Source organism: Equus asinus, chromosome 26, assembly GCF_041296235.1.
Source record: "Equus asinus isolate D_3611 breed Donkey chromosome 26, EquAss-T2T_v2, whole genome shotgun sequence".
In the NCBI taxonomy this organism is placed as follows: domain Eukaryota; kingdom Metazoa; phylum Chordata; class Mammalia; order Perissodactyla; family Equidae; genus Equus; species Equus asinus.
This window is the reverse complement of record NC_091815.1, coordinates 34,264,274-34,281,883: the sequence shown is the minus strand read 5'-3', so window position 1 is coordinate 34,281,883 and position 17,610 is coordinate 34,264,274. Positions and strand designations below refer to the sequence as shown.

At 55.4% G+C, this 17,610-nt stretch overlaps 1 protein-coding gene across 8 annotated transcripts in view; it reads right to left on the bottom strand.

Annotated features, from left to right (window-relative positions):
• MYH14 (myosin heavy chain 14) overlaps positions 1–17,610 on the bottom strand; it is a 96,303-nt gene that overhangs the window by 33,364 nt on the left and 45,329 nt on the right. For all 8 annotated transcript variants that reach the window (XM_070498317.1, XM_044758811.2, XM_070498312.1 and 5 more), the window contains 10 exons: positions 17,276–17,449; positions 15,805–15,919; positions 11,869–12,056; positions 10,323–10,444; positions 7,804–7,873; positions 7,549–7,709; positions 6,278–6,386; positions 5,595–5,726; positions 4,047–4,253; positions 1,117–1,254 (listed from right to left, as the gene is read on the bottom strand). In XM_070498317.1, the coding sequence (XP_070354418.1) occupies positions 1,117–1,254; positions 4,047–4,253; positions 5,595–5,726; positions 6,278–6,386; positions 7,549–7,709; positions 7,804–7,873; positions 10,323–10,444; positions 11,869–12,056; positions 15,805–15,919; positions 17,276–17,449 (1,416 nt within the window). The remainder of the gene's footprint in view (positions 1–1,116; positions 1,255–4,046; positions 4,254–5,594; positions 5,727–6,277; positions 6,387–7,548; positions 7,710–7,803; positions 7,874–10,322; positions 10,445–11,868; positions 12,057–15,804; positions 15,920–17,275; positions 17,450–17,610) is intronic.

The following is a 17,610-nucleotide window of genomic DNA, read 5'->3' as shown; positions in this document are numbered from 1 at the left end:
ATGAAACCGAAGGAATGTTCCAGAAGCTGTGCATCCTTGAACTCTCAACTCAGGCATCGTTGCCTCGGGGAACCCTTCTTTGACCACTCCCAGGACAGGTCAGGGAACCCTCCATCGTGTCCCGCTCTTTCCTGACAGTTTCTAATTCAGTCACGATTCGTGGTTCCGTTTATTTCCAGTGGTCACTCATCCCTCTCCCCGACCTGGCTGTGAGGGCGTAAATGGTTTTCCAGTTGGTTCGGTGTCATCGCCCCTGTGCCCACCCCAGTCCTGGCGGTGGCAGGTTAAAGAGGGCGGCAGATTCTCCACCATGTCCCCACCCAGGGGCAGAGTCTCCTCCCCACCCTCGCATCGGGGCTGAGCCTGGGGCTGCTCTCAGCTCAGGGGCTGCAAACCACAGCCTGAGGGCCAAATCCGGCCCACGGCTTGTTCTGACAAATAAAGTTTTATTGAGACACAGCCACGCCCATCCGAGGACAAACTGTATGTGGCTGCTTTCAGGAGACAAAGGCGGAACTGGGTGGTTGTGACAGAAGGCGTGGCCCGCACAGCCTCAGATGTTCACCCTCTGGCCTCTTAGGGAAAATGTTTGCCGACACCTGAACTACAGAATTCAGCTGGAAGGGATGCGGTGTCGCTTCCAGGCTTAAGCTTTTAGAGGCCTGGCTGCTTCCGCTTCCTCTTCCCGGAGCCCTGAGCTGCTGGGGAAGAAATCCAGGCTCTCCGGTGGGGGGAGAGAGAGGCCACACGAAGGAGCACAGACACCCAGCGCCCGCCACCGCGTCATGGTGACCACTGGAGAGAGCCACCGGGAGAGGAGAAGGAACCCACGGATCAATGGGATGCAGTGCAACGGTGCCTGTTTGCAGCCCCGCGGCTGGGGGTGTCATGATGCAGCGAGAGGTAACCACACGCAGTAGTTGCTCAATAAAAACAGCTGCGTGTGGGTGTGACCGAGAGGCAGGGAGAGAGAAAGGGTTAAAGGGGCAAACAGCCACAATGACGGTGACAAAGACCCTAGAGGTGGGGCGACCTGGGCGCAGATGCAGGGAGGGACCCATGTGCCCAGCGGAGCCCCCCACTAGCCCCACCCTTGGGGGCTCGCCGGCCACCGACCTTGCTCAGCTTGGCGTTCTGATCTTCCAAGAGGAGCAGGTCTTCCTCAAACTTCTTCAGCTTTGCCTCGGTTGTCACCCTCTCCAGCTCCAGCTTCTGCCTGGCCGCCTCCTCAGCCTCCAGGTGGGTCTCCAGCTCCTGGGAGAGAGGAGGGCGGGGTGAGGACCAGGGGGCTGGGGGCTGGGCTGCCGTGGGAAGGATGCAGGGGGTGGTCCACGGACCCCCCAGGGTGCGTGGCTCAGACAGGTCCACGCTCAGGGTGAGGCCGGGAAGGACAGCACCCCGACCGGGCTTCTCATCTCCTTCACTAGCCCAACAAGCATTTACTGAATGGTGAACGTGCCTCAGGCCCTGTTCTGGGCACCGAGGACAGAGAAGGATCTTTGTTCTTGTGGAAATGACATTCCTGGGTAGGTGTGAAGATTATAAACAACCCACATGATGAAGAAACCTATCCTCCAGATGGCCGCTGTCTGCCACGGCGGTGACCAGGCACATGTGGCAACTTGTGGTGTGAGATGGGGAATTAAGACTCAGTATCACATGACAACATGGATGGACCTCGAGGGCATGGCGCTAAGTGACACAAGTCAGACAGAGAAAGACAAGTCCCATGTGACTGCACTTATATGTGGAATCTAAAAAGCAGAAACAAAAACAAAAAGCCTGAGCTCATAGATACAGAGAACAGATCGGTGGAGGCCAGAGGTCGGGAGAGGGGGCAGGAGAAAGGGGCTCAAATGGCATAAACTTCCAGTTATGAAATAAATAAGTCCTGGGCCTGTAACACACAGCATGGTGGCTGTCGTTAACGCTGTGTTGTGTGCTTGAAAGTTGCGCAGAGTAGATCTCAAAAGTTCTCATCAGGGGGCCGCCCTGTGGCCGAGTGGTTAAGTCCGTGAGCTCTGCTTCGGCGGCCCAGGGTTCACATCCTGGGCGCAGACACGGCACCGCTCATCAGGCCACGCTGAGGCGGCGTCCCACATCCCACAACTAGAAGGACCCACAACTGAAAAATATACAACTATGTACTGGGGGGATTTGGGGAGAGGAAGAAGGAAAAAAAAGAATATTGGCAACAAATGTTAGCTCAGGGCCAATCTTTGGGAAAAAAATGTGTTGAAAACCAAAAAAAATTTTTTTAAAAAGTTCTCATCACAAGAAAATAATTTTTCTGTAACTGTGTAAGGGGACAGATGTTAACTAGACTTTAACTAGAGTTATTGTGACCGCGTCGCAATGTATACAAATAGCGAACCATTATGTTGTACACCTGAAACTAACATGTTATACGCCAATTCTACCTCGATTTAAAAAAAGATTCAGGGGCCAGCCCAGTGGTGCAGCAGTTAAGTGTGCATGTTCCGCTTCGGCGGCCCGGGGTTCCCCAGTTTGGATCCCAGGTGTGGACATGGCACTGCTTGGCAAGCCATGCTGTGGTAGGCGTCCCACATATAAAGTAGAGGAAGATGGGCACGGATGTCAGCTCAGGGCCAGTCTTCCTCAGCAAAAAGAGGAGGATTGGCAACAAATGTTAGCTCAGGGCTAATCTTCCTCAAAAAAAAAGAAAAAAGACTCAACATTATGTGCTGCCTTGATGTCTGGTAATATTGGGAGGACATATAATGTCGGAACCACAAGTCCTCCTTCCCGCTCTGCTCCCACAGACAAAGTCCCCTCACCAATAACCCCCCTTATCAGGGGGACCAGGCACAGTGATAACAGGCTGCTCACCCCTCTGTAGTGGACTCCAGCTGCCTGCCAGCCCTCGGAATTATCCAAACAAACCCATCACGTCTCCCTGCAGGACCCAAGGGGTCACCTCACCCTCTTGTTACTATGAAGCCTGCCTCCCACAGCTGCAGCTTGAACACACCATTCCTGAGTGCAACCCTCGTGTGCGTCTCTGTGGCGGGAGACTGCTTCCCTCAGGCTGTGGGTATCTGTGACTGATAAACTGCCATCTGGCTCTTCTGTGAAGGGTCGGGTGTGGAGTGCTAGACCATCTCCATAACTGTCGGGCAGGAACCCTCCCTCAGTGATGGAGGCAAGAGGAGGCGATTAAAACACTACTGAGCTCTTGAAGTGTGCTCAGTGTGACCGACGACGGAATTTTCAATTTAATTTAATTTTACTTATTTTAAATTTAAAACCAGATACTCAATTATTCACTGGAAAACTTTTAAGTATGTTTGGAACAACTTGTGTATGTAAATCTACTTTTTCTTTTTATATGATTTCTTTTTTTGGTGAGGAAGATTGGCCCTGAGTTAAGATCTGTTGCCAATCTTCCTGTTTTTGCTTGAGGAAGACAACCTGTGCCAATCTTCCTCTATCTTCTATGTGGGATGCCGCCACAGCATGGCTTGATGAGCAGTGTGTAGGTCCATGCCCAGGATTGGAACCTGTGAACCCCGGGCCACCGAAGTGGAGAACATGAACTTAACCACCACACCACCAGGCCATCCCCTATAAATCTACTTTTTAAACAGAAGAACTTATGAAATATAAATGCCAATGAAGTATCACCAATGAAAATTTAGCATCTGAATGGAGATGTGCTGTAAGTGTAAAATACGTACTGGATTTTGAAGGGGAACCATGGAAGAGCAACCTGCCTGCAAATGCAGCAGCACAGAGGCAAATGAAGCCAGGAGATGGACAGAGGCAGAGTACTGAGGATATCACTTGAGCACCTGGATCCAGCCACGCCTGAAGCTTATCCATTCTAGTCTCCCATTATTTGAAACAAAAAAAAATATTCTTTTTGCTTAAGCTACTTTGAGCTGAGTTTTTCACAAATCCGTGGCCAAAAGAGACATGGTGTACAGAAGCAAAGGTGGGCGGGGTAGACAGAACGGTTGGGGGAAGGTGGCCTCAGGCATGCCGGGGGTGTACGAGAATGGGGGGTGGGGGAGGTGGGTCCAGACCTGTATATGCTGCTGCAGTCTCTTCTTCTCACTTTGCAGCTGGCGGCTGCACTCCTCCTCCTCGCCCACGCGGGCCTCCAGCTCCGACACCACCAGCTCCAGCTCCTGCTTTCGGCTTGCCAGCCGCCCCCGCGTCTCTTCGGCCTCAGCACACAGCTCTGCCTCTGCTCGCAGTTGCTCGGCCAGGCGGTTGCGCTCCTCTTCCAGCTGGGGACGGGGTGGGAGGTCAGCGGGCAGCAGGCGGTGCTCCCAGGACAGCCCTCGGTGGAGCACCAGGTCCCTCCTGTACCAGGATTTGCTTTGCCCTTTGAGGCCCGGGGGGACAGGGGGGCGGGGTGGGAGACACAGTCCCCCAACCCATTCCTCCCTCAGGTCCCCATCTCAGGATGACCCTGCATCCCCTTAGACATGGAGTCAGACCCCTAGGTGCCACCCTCCCCCTCATCTCCCCACAGCCCATCAGGCCCCAGCCCCGTCCCTCCCGGCCCCTGACTCTGTCTGCCCTGCCCCCTCCTCTGTCCTCACAGCCCCAGCAGACTCAGGCCTCGTCCTCTCTCAGTGGACTCTCTCCTCAGCCTCCTCCCCAGCCTCCCGGCCTCCAGGCTCTCTCTCTCTCCAGTCCATCCTCCAAATAGCCCCAGAGAACCCTTTCCACCGTCTCTCATTTCATTTAATACTCCTACGCTAGAAATTTAACCAAAGGAAATGATTCCGGAAAATTAGCAAACAGAAAACTGCTCAAGGAGAGGTTTGCTTCAGCATTATTTTAAGATACCAAAAATATTGGAAACAATGGAAGCCCCACGGTCTGCGTACCATAGCCCTGCCCCGCATCCTAGAGCCCACTCCCTGAAGATGGTGGCTCGACAGGAACCAGTCCCCTACCCCAATACCCTGCCTGCTCCCTGCCAGTGGCGGCTCAACCACACCACACAGTTCCAGCCCAGGAGCCCCGCCCCTCACAACCTGGACCCGCCCACAGCCCCGCCTCTCATGACCTGGCTCCACCCATGGCCCCGCCCCTCACAACCTGGCTCCACCTACAGCCCTGCCCCACCCATGGCCCCCCCAACACCTTGGTTCCACCCACAGCCCTGCCCCACCGTGTCCCCACCCCTCACCATGGCTCCACCCACAGCCCTGCCCTACCCCCTGGCCCCGCCCCTCACACCCTGGCTCCACCCAAGCCACGCCCCAGCCAATGGCCCTGCCCCTCATGTCCTGGCTCCACCCACAGCCCCACCTCTCATGACCTGGTTCCACCCATGGCCCCACCCCTCATAACCTGGCTCTGCAGCCCTGCCCCACCCATGGCCCCCCCAACACCTGAGTTCCACCCACAGCCCTGCCCCACCGTGTCCCACCCCTCACCATGGCTCCAACCGCAGCCCCGCCCTACCCATGGCCCCGCCCCTCAAACCCTGGCTCCACCCACAGCCCCACCCCAGCCCATGGCCCTGCCCCTCATGTCCTGGCTCCACCCAAGCCCCGCCCCACCCACGGCCCAGCCTCTCACACTCTGGCTCCACCCCAAGCCCCGCCCCTCACCTGCGTCACGCGGTCCTGGAGCTCGCCCACCTCGCGGGCGCTCTGCTGCTGCAGCTCCTGCACTTTCTGCAGCTCCTGCACCCGCGCCTGCAGCACCTCATCCTGCCGCGTCACCTGCAGCAGTGGCTTCACCTGCAGAGGAGGGGGGATGGGGATGTGGAACAGCCGGCTGCCACCGCGGGAGCCCCTTGGCCCTGGAGCTAAGAGCTCCCACTCTGAGCTGGGCTCCATTCGAGGCCAGGTGCTCCACTGACCCGCTGCGTGAGCTCGGGCAAGCACCTTAGTGTCCCATCTATGGAATGGGGATGGTGACAGCCCCGGCTTCACCGCGTTTTCGGGGTGAGCGAATGAGCGAACACGGCTATTCTGTAACACCGTTTCTCAGGGTTCTCAGCCCACAGTCCGGAGTGAGAGGTGCTCGTGACACTGTGTGATTCCGGTTGGAGCGACAGGCGCCACGCACACCCGAAGCCGTCCTGTGTCTCTTTTACCCATGCTGGTTTGAGTCAGATTTTTTGGGTCACTTGCTACCTAAAGAATCCTAACAAAGTCTGAGCTGACCGGTCCCATTTTACAGATGCAGAAAACTGAGGCCCAAACAAAGGAAGTCACCTGACCCAGCAGACCTGGCCGCCAGATCCCGTCCCCTCGCTGCTCGGCCCGCCCCCCCCAGGCGCCCTCACCTTGGTGAAGAGTCGCCACCACTGCCAGTGTCTCAGCTTGAGGTAGGCTGCACAGTTCCGCTGCATGACCCGCAGGGCACTTTGCTGCTGCTGACGCTTCTGGAAGGCCCTGCGGGGGGCGGGGGGGGCGCGAGTGGGAGAGGGAAATGTGGGCCCCTCCAGGCCCTGTCCCCTTAGCAAGAGAGCGAACGAAGCTCCCTTCAATTAGTCAACCGTCATGAAATGCCTACTGTGCGCAGGCACCGTTCTATTATTGATAGATCGTGGGGTCCCCCTGCCCTCGACTCTCTCTGCCCTGTCTTCCCCTCTGTGCACACAGCCCCAGTTCAGGGCTCATCTTCTCCCACCTGGACCCTCACTCCAGCCTCCTCCTGGGCCTCCCAGTCTCCAGTCTATCCCTGACATGCCTCCAGAGGGGTCTGTCTACACCCAGAGTTCACCTGCCCCTCCCCTGCTCCCAGCCCTGCCATAGCTCCCCAGTGCCCCTGGACAAGGCCTCTGTCCCTCAGCCTGGTGTTTGGGGAGCCCTTTGTCCTCTGATCCTTCCTCTGCACCAGTTCCAAGGGGGAGGGGGACTGCCCTGCAAATTTCCTGCGTTCCTGCAGTGTGCCAGGCTCGCACATCACCGGGCCTTTGCACAAGCTGTTGCTCCTGCCTCGAACCCCCCTCCTGTCCTCCTTCATCTTCCTGGTTGTCAAGTGTGACCCGGGGGGGCGTCCTGGTCTGCAGCAAGGCCTCTGCTGAACTTGTATGACCCCCATCAAAGCACACCTCCCCCGCCCCCCGGAACTGTGACGCTTCACGCCGGTGCACCGCCCCGTCCAGACTGGAGTCCCTCCAGGGATCGGCCAGGTGGGTAACCACGTCGACCCGGGTGGCGCGGGGCTTTCTCTGTGTTAGCACGGAAAATCATGCATCCTGGGAACCCTCCAGTCCTGGACAAACCGGAATGTGGGTCACCCGCTGGCTGGCTGAGTCCAGCTCTTCTCTGTGTCCCCAGCATCACTCAGCACAGGGCCTGGCCCACAGGGGCTCCAGGACTGTAGAACCAAGAAGCCTGGGCATCTAGTGGCTCCATCTCATTGTTTTTCAATCCTCTCATCATCTTGGAGGCCCTGACATCAGGAACCTTCTGATCAATCCCTCCTTCCTCCAGTCTCCCAGGCCATCTGGTCAACCCCTCCTTGCTCCGGCCTCTGGGGCCATCTGGTCAACCCCTCCCTGGCCCGGCCTTGGCTAACAGGACCCCAGGAGACCGTGTGGTGGCCCACCTGCGAGCGAGGTATCCCCGGGCAGCTGCCTGGAAGGACACAATGATGTCTGTGACCTTCAGGTCCCGCTCCTCTTCCAGCTGGGCCAGGACCCCCGCCCGGAAGAAGATCTTGCTCTGTCCCACACGGTAGAGGTTGGGGTCCAGTTCCAGGGCCTGGATCTGTGAGGGGTAGGGGAGAGGCGATGAGGGGGGAGGTCCCAGCCCGCCCTCCACCCCCTGCACCGAGCACTGCTGGGCTCTGCCCCACACTCACCATCTTCTCACAGGCCTGCTTCCCATCCATAAAGCCCTTGGGGATGGCATTGGGCGTCAGGATCTCATATCTGCAGTGGGAAGGGAAGGGTGGGGGTGGAGAGTTACAGCAAACTGTTGCTGAGCTCCTGCCATGGCCGGGCACTGGGCTCAGAGTGACAAATAGCAATGACGATGGGAACGATAAGAACAGTAAGAAAAAACGAACATTAGAGCATTTCCTGAGTGCCACCCACAAGACCTAGAGGGGGTTTTTTTTTTTTTTTTTGGCGAAGAAGATTGGCCCTGAGCTAACATCTGTTGCCAATCCTCCTCTTTTTGCTTGAGGAAGATTATCACTGAGCTAACATCTGTGCCCATCTTCCTCTATTTTATGTGGGATGCCGCCACAGCATGGCTTGACAAGTGGTGCTTGGTCCATGCCTGAGATCTGAACCCGCAAACCCCAGGCTGCCAAAGCAGAGCACATGAACTTAACCACTATGCCACTGGGCTGGCCCAAAAACCAAGAGAATACCACCACCCAGGGCAACATCAACAATACAAGTTGCCACTCCGTGGACACCTACCATGTGCTGACTGTGAACGTTTTCTCACATCACCACCATCTCACTGAGCCGCCCAACAAAGGTGTGTCTCAGAAGGGAAACGTGAGCGCAACACCAAATAGCGGCCGATGTTTCTGAATACTTGTTACGCGTCAGGACTAAGCACTTTAGAGCAGTTTCTTTCAAATTTCTTTTATTCTGAGTGCAACTCAGAATAAAAAAATACATTTAATAAACACAGACGTGTCTGCCCTCAGAGTCTCTTCCCTGCTGTGCCCTCTACCCGGGACCTCGACGTTTCATAAAAAATAATGCATATTATATATACGAGACATATAGACACATAATATATATGTCATATTTTATGCCTGGTGACTGAGAAAATGGTGTGTGTGTATCAGAGTTTCTCATCCCCAGGGATCTTCTTAAAAGGCAGATGCTCATCCATAAGTCTGGGGTGGGGCCTGGACGCTGCGTTTCTGACAAGCTGCTGGGTGCTGCTGGTCCGGGGCCCACACTTTGAGCAGCAAACTCCAGCCATGTGCCGTGCAGTCCAGCGGCTGCTGGCCACAGGGAGCTACTGAGCCCTCGAAATGCGGCCTGGGCAATGGAGACACCGGACTTCCCATTGTGTTTCATTTTAACTAAGTGACATGGGAATCGAAAACCGCAAGCAGAGGCCGGGCCGGCGGCGCGGCGGTTAAGTTTGCAGGTTCCGCTTCGGCAGCCCGGGGTTCACAGGTTCAGATCCCGGGTGTGGACATGGTACTGCTTGGCACGCCATGCTGTGGCAGGCGTCCAACATATAAAGTAGAGGAAGATGGGCACCGATGTTAGGCCAGGGCCAGTCTTCCTCAGCAAAAAGAGGAGGATTGGCAGCAGTCAGCTCAGGGCTGATCTTCCTCAAAAAATAAATAAATAAATAAATAATAAAAATAGGAATAAAAGAAAACCGGGAGCAGAGTCAAATATTTTTCTGTTCAACACAACTTCTTTGTTTTGGGAGGACCACATTTCACACTGACCGCTGGAAATTTAGGGTGCGAACTGAGATGTACCATCAGGGGGTAGGCACAGGCCACATCTCGAAGACTCGGTAGGACAAAAAGAACGCTCTATATCTATTAATTTTTTGTATTGGTTCCATGTGAAAATGATCCTATCTCCTGCCTGTGGGGGGTTAAGTAAAATATCTCAGTAACGTTCGTTAAACTTCGCCTGTTTTCCTTCTACATTAAAAAAGGCGGCTGCGAGATCGTTTGCAATCGTGCCTGGGGCTCCCGCGCTGTTTCTCACGGACGGCGCTGCTGTGTGCAGCTGTGAGTGGCGCGATCTGGGTTATGATGTGAATTGGGTTATGATGTTCACCACACTAGTTGTTTCTCAAACCGTGATCTTTTCTGTTCTAGCCTATTCTGCCTTGTGAAAGACACCATCAATGCAAGATGCGGATTGCAACACGGGGCTCTATGCCTTTGTGCCACATTCCAGAGAAGGAAGCTGAGAATTTGCCAGAATTTGACCGGAGTTCCGGGGATCAGAAGTAGCAGCGGGGGGGATGGGGGTGGGGAGGGGGATGGGGATGCGGATATGGGGGGATGGGGATGCGGATGTGGGGGGATGGGGATGCGGATGGGGGGGATGGGGATGCGGATGTGGGGGGATGGGGATGCGGATGTGGGGGGATGGGGATGCGGATGGGGGGGGATGGGGATGCGGATGGGGGGGATGGGGATGCGGATGGGGGGATGGGGATGCGGATGTGGGGGGATGGGGATGCGGATGTGGGGGGATGGGGATGCGGATGGGGGGGATGGGGATGCGGATGGGGGGGATGGGGATGCGGATGTGGGGGGATGGGGATGCGGATGTGGGGGGATGGGGATGCGGAGGGGGGGGATGGGGATGCGGATGGGGATGGCGATGGGGATGCAGGTCTGGTGGCCCCGCGCCCCCGCCCCCGCACACGCACCGCTGCCGGAACTCCTGGAAGAGGATGCGGTTGGGGAAGCCCTGGCGGCAGATGCGGATGCCCTCGAGGACGCCGTTACAGCGCAGCTGGTCCAGCACCAGCTTCGGCTCCAGCTTCCCGGCCTGCGGAGAGCGGGGATGGGGACGCGGGGTCGGCGGCGGCCACACGGCGGGGGGTGGGGGGGCACCCCGGGGACGACGGCCGAGGCAACGTCACACGGTCCAACCTCTGCTTTAACTGAGCACCTACTATGTGCCAGGTGGAAATGCCTGCCCCGGGGCGGGGGGGTGGGGAGCAGAGTTCCCGGTCCAGTGGGGGAGACTGACAATAAATGAGGTCAAGAGATGGCTAATAAACGTCGGAAGTAAATAAATAAAAAGTGCTAAGGAGCAAAGAGCAGCCGGGAGCGAGGGCCGGGCGGGCTGAGGCGGCCCAGCCATCGTTATTTTTGGTAGCTGACTTCGGTTCCCTTTTCTTTTTTAATTGCCTTTTTTCCCCCCAAAAGTCACACACGTGTATGCAAGCATGTCCGTTCGTGCGTATACGCAGCTCTGTTGACGGCGAGGCCCTGGGAGGGACATGCTAACGCCACCGAGCACATCGGTCATCGGATCTCAGGCTCTACGCCCCATTCTGCACAAAAGAACCAGGGCTCCTGGGGGAAACGGCCGCGTCTATGTGCGCCGTATTTCACCCAGTCTAAGCCCCCATCCACTGTAAAACCCGCTGTGAGTGTAGACACCCCCAGGAAAAAAAGCCTCCTGCCACACCCAACGTCAGCGATGCTACCGTGGGAGAAATCAACCTCTCAGATTTGGTGAAATACGGTATCTGCAGATGTGGAAACGGAGATGCACACACACATCCACCCACCCAAGAACCACCGCTACTTTCTGAGGACAGTGTAAGCCGTGGGCACCTAATTTTGTGGTCTCATTTCCTACTCATGTTGACTCATCTCTACAGGGCCCATCCTCTGATTTTCCCAACAAGAAAAGCTTTCGGTGGCCCGGGAGGCCAGGCATGGTCTCCCCACACCTACATGACACTCTCGGCTCCAACAGTCTTCTTTCCATCCTTTGTACCTTCCATGCTCTGGCCTACCTACCACTGGGCCTTTGCACTAGTTGTTCTCTGTTTGGAAGACCACTTATTCTTCAGAGCTGAGTCATCACCTCCTCCAGGGAGCCTTCTCTGACTTCACTGACCAGATCTAACCTTATGTGACATGTATCAGCCCTACAAACTCAGCTGGACGTTGGTGGTGAATTGAATGCCTGTGCTCCGCATTGGACTGTGAGCTTCCTGAGAATAGGGGTTGGCTGTGCTTTTTCCTCTGGCACATAGTAGGTGCTCAACAAAATTTAAGTCCCACGAACCAATGAATTTTCCCAACAGAACCCTGAGTCTGGGAGGGAAGCAACTCGCTCAAGGTCATGCAGCCAGTCAGAGGCGAGCCTGGGAACAGGCGTGGCCCCAGCCATGTCCGCTGGCCAGGTCTCTCCCTGCTGCCCGAGCCACCCCCATACCAGGCCGGGTCACTCACCCTCTTCTCGTGGTTGGGGATGATACAGCGGACGAAGCTGGGGTTGGTGTTGCTGAGTGTGGCCATGAGGCGGCTCAGGGACTCCTTGTAGAGCTGGCCCACCGTCCGGAACATGCCCCGGCGGGGGCGGCCACCCGGCGGCCCGTCCCCGAGGCTGCTCACCTGCTCCAGCCCCACGATGCCCTCCACTGTGAGGAGGAAACAGAGGTGGAGAGAGAAGCAGGTCAGGGGTCAGTTTGAGGGGACTGGGCCGGCCAAAGGTCAAGGGTCTTGTTATTGATAGGACCAGGCTCTTTACATAGGAAACACCTCACACAACCAGGTGAGGGAGGTGCCACCAGCCCCACCGGACTGACGCGCAGACTCAGGTTCAGAGAGGTGGAAGGCTGTGCCACAGGCCACACAGCTTAGAAACCGCAGATCCAGGATCTGAACCCAGTGGGATGAGTCCTCTTGAACCCTATCCTCTGACCCCTCTTCTGCTCAAGGACACGATTTCCGTTTTCCTCATCAACAAATGGTGATGACAATGGACGCTTACATAGCACTTACTCCCTTCCAGCCTCCGCTCAGAGCAGCTCACATACGAGCCCATAGGAATCGGTTCCATCTTACAGATGAGGAAACCGAGGCACAGAGAGGGACAGGATGGTACAAACACAGCACAGCTGCATTCTTAGGAACCCGAAACCACATCCCATTAAAAGTGAAATCAAGTCTGGCTTTTAGGGGCCATCTTCGAAAGAAGGCAAACGACCTCCACAGCGACCCTTGTCCCAGAGGCCCGACTGAGCGTACGTCTGCTTTCTCTCCTGTCATTCGATGGCCTCACTTAGCTCCTTCGTCTCAGATTCTCTTACTGGATCACGCCAGGGACCCGCAGCTGGGGCAGAATCTGAGGCCCCACAATCCCCAGTCAGGAGGGTCTTCAGGGGTCCAGCAGACAATCTGCACTTCGGGCAGGACTGGGTGCATGGTCGGGGCTCAGCTGTGACATTTTCCTTTTTCCTCCCCAGGTTCAACTCTTCCTCCTACCACCCTACTCCCAGTTATTATCAAAATAAGAATCATCACTCATTAAGTTCTTACAGCACAGGTAAGAACTGAGGCTCTGGGAGTTAAAAGTCCTGGGTTCAAATCCTGGCTTTGCCACTTCCTGGCTGTGTGACCTTGGGCTGGTGACTTAACCTCTCTGTGCATCAACGTCCTCATTTGTATAATGGGGGTAATAACAGTACTAGCATCTGCCTCGTTGGGTTATTCGGAGGATCCTATGTGTTAACAGTCATAAAAGGGGTTCGCACCATGCCCGGCACACAGTAAGGGCTCCATAAATGTGCACAGAGATGATGACATGTGGTTTAGTTAGAAGAAAGCATTGTGCTGCCACAAAGGGTCTGGAAACCGCTGAGGGAGCCGACAAGGAGGGAGAAGAGGAGGGAGAGACCTCCTTACGAGAGGAGAGGGGACCGACGTTCAAAACCAGGTGCCCAGTGCAACAGGCCCGCCCTCTCCATCCGGCAAATCTCACCCGTTGACGCACAGCAGCACCCACCCCCTGCCGGAGAAATGGCAGAGCCGCGCCTCCCTGAAGATCCTGGGGGCGACGGGGGGAAGGAGCCAAGGAGAGAGAACTGCTGGAAGCCCCCGTGTTCTGGGGGTGAGGACAGATGCGGGGTGGCAGAGAGGTGGGGGGGATGCAAAGGGAGCAGCATGAGAAGAGAGGAGGGAGAGCAGGTGGCAGGAAGACAAAAAGAGGAGAGAGTTGTTAGTTAACAGCACAGGGCAAAGCAGGAGAGAAGACCTGAATGTTGGCCGTGAACTTTTAAAACCAGGGAGATGGTCCTGTCCATCTTTTTTTTTTTTTTTTTGGTGAGGAAGATTGTCCCTGAGCTAACATCTGTGCCAATCTTCCTCTATTTTGTATGTGGGACGCTGCCACAGCATGACTTGATGAGTGCTGTGTATGTCCGCACCCGGGATCTGAACCCACAAACCCCAGGCCACCAAAGCAGAGCATGCAAACTTAACCACTACCCCACTGGGCCAGCCCCTGTCCTGTCCACCTTGGAGTCTACCCAGTGAGGGCATCACTGTTGACTGAAAGGATGAATATCCTCTGTGAGAATTTAGTGCCAGGGAAAAAAAATCTCTCTCCCTAGAAGTTGAGTCTGTATCTGTTTTATTAGGTATCCCTTTTTGCCCTGGCTGCCAGGAAGCTCGATGCTCCCACCTAGCTTGTTGTATTTGCCTCTCTGAGGAGAGCGTGTCTCATTTGCCTTTTCTCTGGGGCTGCCAGGATGCTGGGCACCCAACTCTGGGCTCAGGGCAACTGTAGGAGAGACTGATGCAAAAATGGTCCCAATTCTCCACCCTTCCCTGTGACCCGTAGCAACTTGAGTCTGGGCCGGCCTCGTGACTTGCTTTGTTCAGGAGAATTGCGGAAGAAGTAACGCTGTGCCAGGTTCCAGTCTAGGACTCAAGACGCTTTGCAGCTTCTAGTTCTTTCCTGCAACCCTTCGCGAGCCAGGCCCACAGGAGGTGGGTCGTCGTGGTCCACGAATGGGGCACAGATTTTACAGAAGTGGAGGGGGCGGATTTTCAGTCCACAGGAGACAGTCCTGACGGCAGAATCTGGTTCTGTTGCTGAACACCCCACACTGCTCTCAACCCCTCTTGTGTAAACTGAGACACAAACACTAAATGTCTCTTTCTATACTCAGCTCACGATGTCGGGGCACCCCACGCCCTTTTGCTGGATGAGTTCACGTTGGGATCCACTCATCTTGATTATTTTGTCCTCGTATCTAATTGCACGGGGCGAGCACATCTGCAACCATGCTCTGCACTTCAATAAAAGATTAAGGCAAACTGACAGATTCCAGAAACCTGGAATCGGAAAAAAAACAAGACACTCATCTGCTAGCTGCATAAAAAAACCCATCTCTCAAACCTCCTGTGAGGTCGGGGGGTGGCAGACACGGCTGGGAAAAGTGCCGGATCCCGCCACACACAGGCGTTTGGTTTCCCTGCCCCTGCCTCCTGGAAGGGTCACTCGGAAAAGACTTGACGGCCAGATTCACACGGGCCTTGTTGCAGCAGCAAAAAAAAAAAATCTCCAAAACTATATCTTGATCTGTTGCTCCTTTCTTCTTCCCTGGGGCCCAGAGGGGAACATAGTGAGACGGCAGAGAAAGCAGAGCCTGAAGCTGAGTGACTTGTAAACCGCCACCAGTCTGAGTTCTCATGTTGTTATTCATTCTTTTCGAGTCAAAGGTCTTGATTGTGTTAGGGATCATATGCCCTCTACAAAGAATAAGTTCATCTATTCCTTTACAACATTCATTTACTTATTTCTTTTTCCACTCTGATTGCATAGGCTAGTATCGCAAAAACGGTTTTTAACAGCAGTGCTGGCAGTGGGCATCCTTGTCTTGTTTCTGATGAAGGGAGAATGTTTTGGGTTTTTATTCTGAGGAAGATGAGCCCTGAGCTAACTGCTGCCAGTCCTTCTCTTTTTGCTGAGGAAGACTGGCCCTGAGCTAACATCCCTGCCCATCTTCCTCTACTTTATACGTGGGATGCTACCACAGCATGGCTTGACAAGTGGTGCCACGTCTGCACCCAGGATCCGAACTGGCGAACCCCAGGCCGCCAAAGCGGAACGTGCACACTTAACCGCTGTGCCACCAGGACAGCCCCCAAAGGGGAAAATGTTTTATCACTGAGTGTGATGCTGGCCTGAGGCACCAACCGATCAATCAATCAGGAAGTGGAAACACTATGATGGAGTGTCGGGCCTGCCTGCATTAATTCTGCATCTGAGCAGAAAACTCAGTTCAGAACTCGGCCTCTGAAACAAAAGTGCTCACACTGTGGGCTGGGAGAGGGGATGCGCAGAGCTCAAGGACGGGGCCAGGGGACGCTGGTCCTCACCGTCTTTCCAGATCTCCGCGGTTAGCCGGTCTGTGCTCTGGTGCAGCAGGGTTGCGACGCTGTCATTCAGGGGGTCCATGTTTTTCATCAGCCACTCATTGGCCTTGTAGTCGACCTGGATGAAGTCAGGCATTGGGGGGTGATGAACTTGCAGACCCCCCAAGGAGCCTCCCAGAAGCTCGGAGACGCCCCGCTCTGGGGCTCAGCACCGACGAGAGACCGCTGGTGCCACCTTGTGTCCATATCCGGAACTGCACCCTCCACCACCAGGGCGCCCTCCCTTTGCTGCCGGGCCCACCTCTTTCCACGACCTCATCCGCCACCGCTTCCTTCCTGAGCCTTTCTACTCCAGTCACGTGGCCTGTTTGCTGTTCCTCAAACACACAAGGTCATTTCCACCTCAGAGTTTCCACCCTGGCCATTCCCCCCACCTGGACCTCCCTCTCGTGGATTTTCACACGGCTGGTTCCTTCCGAGCACTCAGGCCTTTGCTCTGAGGCTCCCCCAGAGTCACCACCTTGACCACCATGATTCTCCACACGTGTTCCCCCCGACAGTCAGGGGCTCCCCGAGGCCAGAGCCCACGTCTGACGCCTAGCCCAGCACAGGGCTGGGGACACGAGAGTCTAGACAATCTCGGGGAAACGAACCGAGTGCTAAACACAGAATGCACGCGTCTCCTGCCTCCCAACCTTTGTGTATGCTTTTCCCTCCACCTGGAGAGCCATTCCCACCAGGCACCTGTCCTTTGCTGGCTGCCTGCCGCTCGTCTTGTAGACCAGGGGTTGGCAAACCCCAGCCCACAGGCCAAACCCAGCCCTCTTCTTGTAAATAAAGTTTTATTGGCATACAGCCTTCGTTTATGGGTCACCTGTGGCTTCTTTCACGCTACGAGGGTAGAATTTGTGGCAGACACTGTCTGGCCCACCGAGCTGTAACTATTTACTGTCTGGCCCCTTACAGAAAATGTTTGCTGACCCCTGGTTTCAGATCAAGCTTTGCTCTCTGCTGTGAACCTTTCCCAGCATTCCTCCTCTGGACTTCGACGCCACCCTGAGCTGCCCCGTTAAAGCCCCTATCAGCCTTACATCCTAATGGTCTATTTGTCTCTCTCTCAGATAAGGAACTTTGTGAGGACAGAAACCATGTCTGACTTGGGTCCCCAGCTTTGCTCAGCACAGCAAAGGCACGTGTTTGCCAAGTGAGTGAGTGAAATGCACCTAACTCTTCCCCTGGTGAACTCCTATCCATCCCTCAAAACCTACTGCAAATATCCCCTCCTTGAGGAAGCCTTTGCTGACTTCATCAGAGTCTGCACTCTTCCTCGGGCTTTCCTAGCCTCTGCCCTGGCTGTGTCTCATCCCTGTGGACATCAGGTGGTCCCTGCTTTCCCTCTGTACCCTCCCCACACCTACAGCCAAGTGGTCCCCACTCCCACCCACATGCCTCAAGGCTGGCACCAGCTGCCTACCTTGCCCGCATAGTGCAGGACGCTAAAGTCGGCCTGGTCCCGCAGGTTCCTCGGCCGCTGGAACTTGGGGTGGCCACCCTGTTCCTGCGCCACCTTCTCCACAAAGGACTTGTCCGTGGCCTTTGGGAACCAGCACTCCTCATCTAGCAGGGCCAGGAGTCCAGGGGGGTTGGCCTGACCGTGAACAGGAGGGGAGAGTCAGTCAGATCCCCAAATATTGCACACCTAGGTTGCTGCCACTTTTTAACTCTTGTAAGTGACACCTGGAGACGCAACCAAAGGTGAGAATTACAGTTTCAGATGTAATTAGTAATTTGATTTGTCATTTTCCCCAT